The 6,639-nt window shown below is 38.3% G+C and overlaps 1 protein-coding gene across 1 annotated transcript; it reads right to left on the bottom strand.

Annotated features, from left to right (window-relative positions):
- Nucleotides 1–5,404: 5,404 nt before the first annotated feature.
- Nucleotides 5,405–6,364, bottom strand: foxb2 (forkhead box B2). The gene has a single exon (XM_062418092.1). It carries the CDS (start codon nt 6,362–6,364, stop codon nt 5,405–5,407), a length of 960 nt encoding a protein of 319 aa, XP_062274076.1.
- Nucleotides 6,365–6,639: the final 275 nt, after the last annotated feature.

Here is a 6,639-nt window from a genome sequence, read left to right as displayed (position 1 = left end):
CATATTGAAAATGTATGTTTCGGCATGTTTTTAGAGAAATTGTGTATGTAGGTTTATTTGTGGTCCTGATTGAGCAGTATTGGAGTTACATATTTCCTATAGGGAGTTTAATCGTTAACCAAGGCTTTCCTTGGTTGCTGGTCAGTGACAGCTGCATTTAAAGACACATGGTGGGTCTCTAAATTCTCCATTCTGTAGGTGTCTTAATTAAAGTGTCAATGAAATTGCATTCAGTGTTTGTCAATGCAAAAGACAAATTAATTGTGAGATTGGAAATCATTCATAGACACCTCACCGAATGTATTAACAATGAGGAACTTTAAAAAAAAAAAAAAAAAAAAAAAAAACTCTTTTAAAAGTGAAATAACTTATTGGTAATTTAAAACCAAAATTATTATTTTTAATTTATCTTGTGAAAGTCTCATATTAATCTCTTCATTTTAAGATTCTTCCAATTGTGTTTTCATGAATACTTTTTGTATGTATTCATTGCTCATTTTCATATAACCGGGGAGAAAATCCTTCAGCATGAATAAAGAACCATGACCAAAAAAAAAAAAGAAAGTATAGACTACACATATGATTTCATTTACACTTAATCCAGATATATGACATATAAACACACAAATGTAGACACACATATTTTCCATATTTATATGAATGGATATGGCCAACAGTGTTATGAAATGCAAATGCAATTACAATTACAATATAAAATTTTGAGCCATTTTTAATAAATAAAACACTTGAAACACACAATGATTAATACAAGCATCTACAAGTATCTGAAACCAGGTTATATTTCTATTCTCTCTCTTTTTATGTCCCCTAAAAAGAAAAGCTGCGGTATGGTGATCTGATCTTGTGTTTTATTCTATTCCTGATTAAAACTAAATTAGACAGCCTGCCTATAAAAGCGTAGATTGCTGGACTGAGAGAAATTTCAACACTGTGTCATATGAAGTGTTTCCATTCAGTTCAATTCAATTCTGTTCAGTTCAGTTCAGTTCATTAAGGTCTTCCTTTGTTTTGTATAATTAGATTGTAATCATTGTCATTCTCATGTCTCATGTCCATCTGTCTGTCCTTGAAACAGACTAGGATCCGCCCTCAGATACAGATTTCATCAGACTACATTAGAAGGTCAAAGGTCATTCTGTAATCTGTGACAAATCTAGAGCTGGAAGAAACCTATTAAGAAAATTACAGTTTCATTGGCATGAAGCTCTTATGACCTTGCAATACATCTCTCTCATCATGTAATTTCTTGAAAATGAATTTCTCTTTCTGGCTCTTACATTACTGTTGACTCGTTTCATCGCATGTTGTTGTAGTAAGGTAAGTGAGAAAGCCAATTTCCAGCCCTGGGATTTTTTTTTTTTACGTACTGAACTCACTGTATTCTGATTTTGAAAATTCTGAAACATTTGGATGCATAATAATTTCTAGTTCATGACATGTATTTGACAGACTTCTTACTGTTCTCTAATAAAAATTATTTAACACGATGAGTAGCCAGTTTAATATAGTTTTATGCCTCCATTTATAGTTGAAGTGGCTCCACTGAGTTTTAAATATCACTCAAGCTGTGACTGAAGAAGGAATCCTTGTCTGGCAATTATATGTTTAAAGAAATTAGAACAAATTTCTGTCATTTGATGTTGCCGATACATTGAATAAAAAGACTACTGCCTGGAACAAAGAACAATATTTAAGGTTGTTCATGTTTGTGTGTGTGCGTGCTAGTGTGTGTGCTAGTGTGCTTGAATTAGTGCGAACATCAGATCAATAAATTAAGCTCCTCATTATGATGGCCTGCTCTTGTTGGTCATTAAGAAAAACGCATGTAGAATTTGCCACCCTGGCCCCTATGAAGTGTGGGTAATTACCACTAATGTATCATCGCCTATTCAAGACTGTAACATTTCGTTTCTGAGGGCTGACAGTAAAACACCTCTGACCTAAATGTTTTATTCATTCATAAGACTCCTATTACTCATTTTAAACTCACATTTCACATGATGAACAGTTCTTTCCATGAATTAAGAGATTCTTTCATATTCATGTCCTTTACACTTTTGTCAGCGCCAACAGTTTTTCATATGGCGTAATGTTTTATTTGTGTTGTTGAAATGAAATATTATAGTTAAACTGCTTTTGCTTCTGACTCAGTCTTTGTTACGTGAGCACCGGCTTCTTCCAAAATAAGTCGCTGCATTTATGTCTAAATAAAAAGTCTCCAGGCTTATGTTGTTATATTAGCTGTTACATTAACAGGTTTTACATATTTGAGGAAGCGTCACCAGTAAATCTTCTTATAGAAAACTGTATTCCTAAAAATATTCTTAATTAGTCCACATAATCATAAATAAACCCCCATGATTATTATAAGAAGAAATAATTTCAGTGAGAAGACAACAGACAGTGTAATTGCTGTGAAGTAATTCAACGCATAATGCAGTTGCAGTTTTATGTGGTTATAATTTTGAGTGCATGCTTAACATCTGGACAGGATAGTGATGTGATGACACTTGGCTCCTGATTCATATTCATGGAATAATCGAAGAATGTAATGAGCTGTTCGCCATGTAAATATAACTTTTATTTTTAAAAGGCAGCAGTTTCTCCTCAGCGTTACATTTAATGATAGTGTTTTGCAGAAGTTTAATGCCATGCAGAATATATTTCTCATCAACATATCAACCAAAATATTCATATTGACCAGCCACAAAAACCCAGAACCACTTCAGGAAAAAAAATCTTGCAACTGCATTTGCAAGGTCTTGCATACCAAAATATAAGAGCATCTAAGACATCTGTGCTTCCCAAGTCTCTCCTGAGACTGACACTGAAGTTCAAATGCATTGCTAAATGCTTTGACTCAACACAGTGTCTGCTCTTATAAAAAATAAAACTGCACACATACCTCCTATTACCCTGTGCATAAACACATGTGCACATTAGGGGACCTCATGTGATATTATGATTCCAGAGGCATCTAACTCCGGTGTTGTGAAGACTGAGGATCATGGAGGGTAATAATGGCTGCATTATTACTCCTCTTATTGTGTCTTAATTAGTGGCATTTAATTATACACTAATGCAGTGAGGGCTATTAAAGACATTGAGGCCTGCTGATCAGGGAATTAATGCATCTCTCACACACACACACACACACACACACACACACACACACACACACACACATACACATACACATACACATACACACACTTTCTCACACACACTTTTGTCGTGTCATAGAAATCTTGGTTCTCTTTAACTAGGAATTACAGACACCCAGCAGAGAAGTGTGTGTGAAAATCTGTGTACGGTTTAAGTGTGTGTAGATGAATTTGAGACCAAGTCATAGATAACAAGAGATAACCTTCGGAAAATTGATGTGATATGATAGGGCAAAACTAAAAAGAAACTGCAAAAAGGGAGGGCTATCTAGTATCTCATAAAAAAGAAAATGATAAAGATATGTAAAATAAAATAAAATAGATTGGGTGAGGAAGAAGAAGATAAGGGTAATCACTATTACATGTACTCTGCTCATTAGCAATGACACCCAAATAGGTTTTAATTCTTCACTCCCACGCCTCTCCTCTGCTGGTGAATCTCAATTATTTGTTCAGAGGCTGGTGTGACAATAGTGTCGGCAGTGGGAGCCTTTGGGATGCTAAACAGTGGACAGGAGGCTGAATATAAGTCATTTTCAGTGGGCTGAACCTGGCGCTTTGTGCAGCTGGAGAGGAGAAGCTTCAAAGCTACGTTTAAACAGCAAACAAAGGAGCAAAACTTGATCCGATGGCCATGCCTGCTTTTGAAGTTGTGAAGCAACAGACCAGACTGCTGCCTGCTCATATCCATCTTATCAACATCATACACACCTCTCCTGAACACAAAATGCATCAGTACGTGCCCATTCCAGATGTAATTTATGCCATGTTGCACACACCTGCATGAACATGTGCATGCAATTGTAGAGGGTGAAATTATGACTTCAATCTAAACATCTTTTTCAGTAAAGCTTCCCTCAGATAAAGTTGAAAGTTTTGTTCAATTCTAAAACAAAATGTCACGTTGTCTCTTGAATTTAGGAAACCTGCTGTACATGTCATGTTGATGATGAAATTCATATACATATAACAGCATTTGCAGCATGTTTTAATCTTCCTATGGGACCAAAAATTGAAATGTGACCCTTACCACAAGCAACATGTACTTCTCCTTTATCAGTCTGAGTAACTTCCTAATTCTTCAGACTAATTCAAGAACCTCTGGTCGTTTGAATTTGTTAGAAAAATGAATAAGTCCAGGGTCCTAAAACCTAATATTATTTTGATTAAGCAAAAATTAGATCAATTATTATATGATCACAGGTTTCACTTATACCACTATCATGTCCTCTGAGTTCCAGCCAAAACGTACAATCTACCTGGATGGTCAGAAAGGTTTTTGTATAAAATAATGGGGATAAACTTAATCAATAAACAGCTATGTATTTAACAGAACAGCTGCTGATTATGTAACCGCGCTGTCTTTATTCCAGTTACAGCTCAAGCTGCGCTATGACCACTTATTCAAATATGTAATAATCGTGTTGCACACAACAAAATCACCATGATAAATTGTAAAAGTTAGTATACAATCCAGTAAGATATTAGTTTAAAGTAAGATATGTACTTCATCTTGCAGAAATCTATAATAAAAGAATACCAGAGTCTAATGGAATTTCTGCCTTATTTCCTTTAATTATGGTGTGCAAACAGTGATCCCCGTAATGTACGTGCGAACGCAATTAAATAATTTAAATAACTAAGACACTCAAGAAGATTTGGTTGTAAGTTCTTTATAAATATCTTTTGATAAATGTCGTTATAATACAAGCATAACATTTTCAATGCACTGCTACAGTAAGTAACACACAAAAAGTGCAACAGGCCTGATTAAAAAAACATGATGGCCTATTTGTATTTATAATACCGACAGGCCTGCTATATATTTAAATAAAATGATAGAATAAGAGCAAAAGCAAAGGCAAAAAATATACAATTGTTGGTTTGCAATTGGAAATAGTTTAAGACTGTGTATCTTTTAAATCAAAACTTTCTTTGGGTTCAGCGTATCTACTTGTCTGATCGTATTTATCAGTGCCACATTACAGTATGTGGTAAATGCCCTCACAAATTGTGCAAATAAATAATCATTTCAATCAACATGGGTCTAATGAAAAATTCATTATACAGCACAATGTTAAACTTAGTTTTAAAAACAGTCCTACAGCTGCACTGAACTTAAACTATGATGTCGCTGATAGGCCTTTTCTGTCTTATTCTATGCAATTAAAATGTCCACCTTTGCGTCACTTTTCAAAAATGACCCACAATTTACCCGGTTAGGACAGCAGGAGAGCCGGGTGGAGAGGGTTGCCTTTGCCCTCCAGCAGATCGCTTTTCTCCATCACTGAAGCCGGGGTGCAGAGCTGAGCCGGTCCGGACTGCAGCCCCGTCAAACCGGGCACAGGACCCAGGGACGGGGTGGGTTTTATTGGCACGGGGACGGCAGGCAGTGTTTGCCCGTTGGCATTGTGGTACAGGCCCTTTGCTGATACACCGAAGGGCGCGTACTCGGAGGATGCAGGCATGGATACGCCACCCATGGACTCCGACAGCATCCCGACGTGCGGCCACATGGAATTGACCACACTGCTGAGCTGCGGGGGCACCGGGTAACCCAAATGGTGCATGACCGAGGTGAGAGGGAGCCCGCTTGCCATCACACCCTTGTAGTCCCGACCTATAATGTTCTCGATGGCGAATGGGTGTTTAAACCCGCCGGGTTGTCCGCAAGCAATGCCCCCATAACCTTGAAAGTGAGGGAGCCGACCCACGGAGCTTGCAGGGCCGGCTGAGTGGTCGTGGTGGCTGGATGCTGTGCCCAGCTTGCTGCCCGGGTGGTGGTGATGGTGATGGAAGTAGTGCATCATCGGGGAGCTTTTGCAGGCCATATGCTCAGCGCGCAGCACCTTGAAGCGCTTCCGTCTCCTCAGGAAGCTGCCATTCTCAAACATGTCCCCACAGTCTGGGTGCAGAGCCCAAAAACTGCCTTTACCTGGCTGGTCGGGCCGCCGAGGGATCTTAATGAAGCAGTCGTTAAAGGAAAGGTTGTGTCGCAGGGAATTCTGCCATCGTTGGGTATTCTCTCGATAATACGGAAACCGGTCCATGATGAACTTATAAATGTCACTCAGAGGCAGCATCTTCTCGGTCGAGTTCTGGATAGCCATCGCTGTCAGAGATATATAGGAGTATGGGGGCTTCTGGTCGCTGTATGAGTTCTTCCCGGGACGGGGCATGGCTGGTTGCTGTTTTTCTTGACGTTTGAAGTGTTAAATAAAACAGCCTTTAAGTTATAAACTTGCTATATTTTACGGAGCTAACTTGACTTATCAATCTCCATCTGACAGATTTGTTCCAAAGTTCTGAGCCATCTGATTAGAAGCTGGTCTGTTTCCCTACAGGTGCAGGATTTCCTGCGTTATATCAATTATAACAGTGGTCCCTAAAGGCCCACTGCTTTCAGGTAAGATCCAAGAGGCTCCTGCATCCCAAGAGAGTTTCCTCTGAAGAC

Source organism: Scomber scombrus, chromosome 4 (genome assembly GCF_963691925.1).
Source record: "Scomber scombrus chromosome 4, fScoSco1.1, whole genome shotgun sequence".
In the NCBI taxonomy this organism is placed as follows: Eukaryota; Metazoa; Chordata; class Actinopteri; order Scombriformes; family Scombridae; genus Scomber; species Scomber scombrus.
This window is presented reverse-complemented; position numbering and strand designations above follow the sequence as displayed.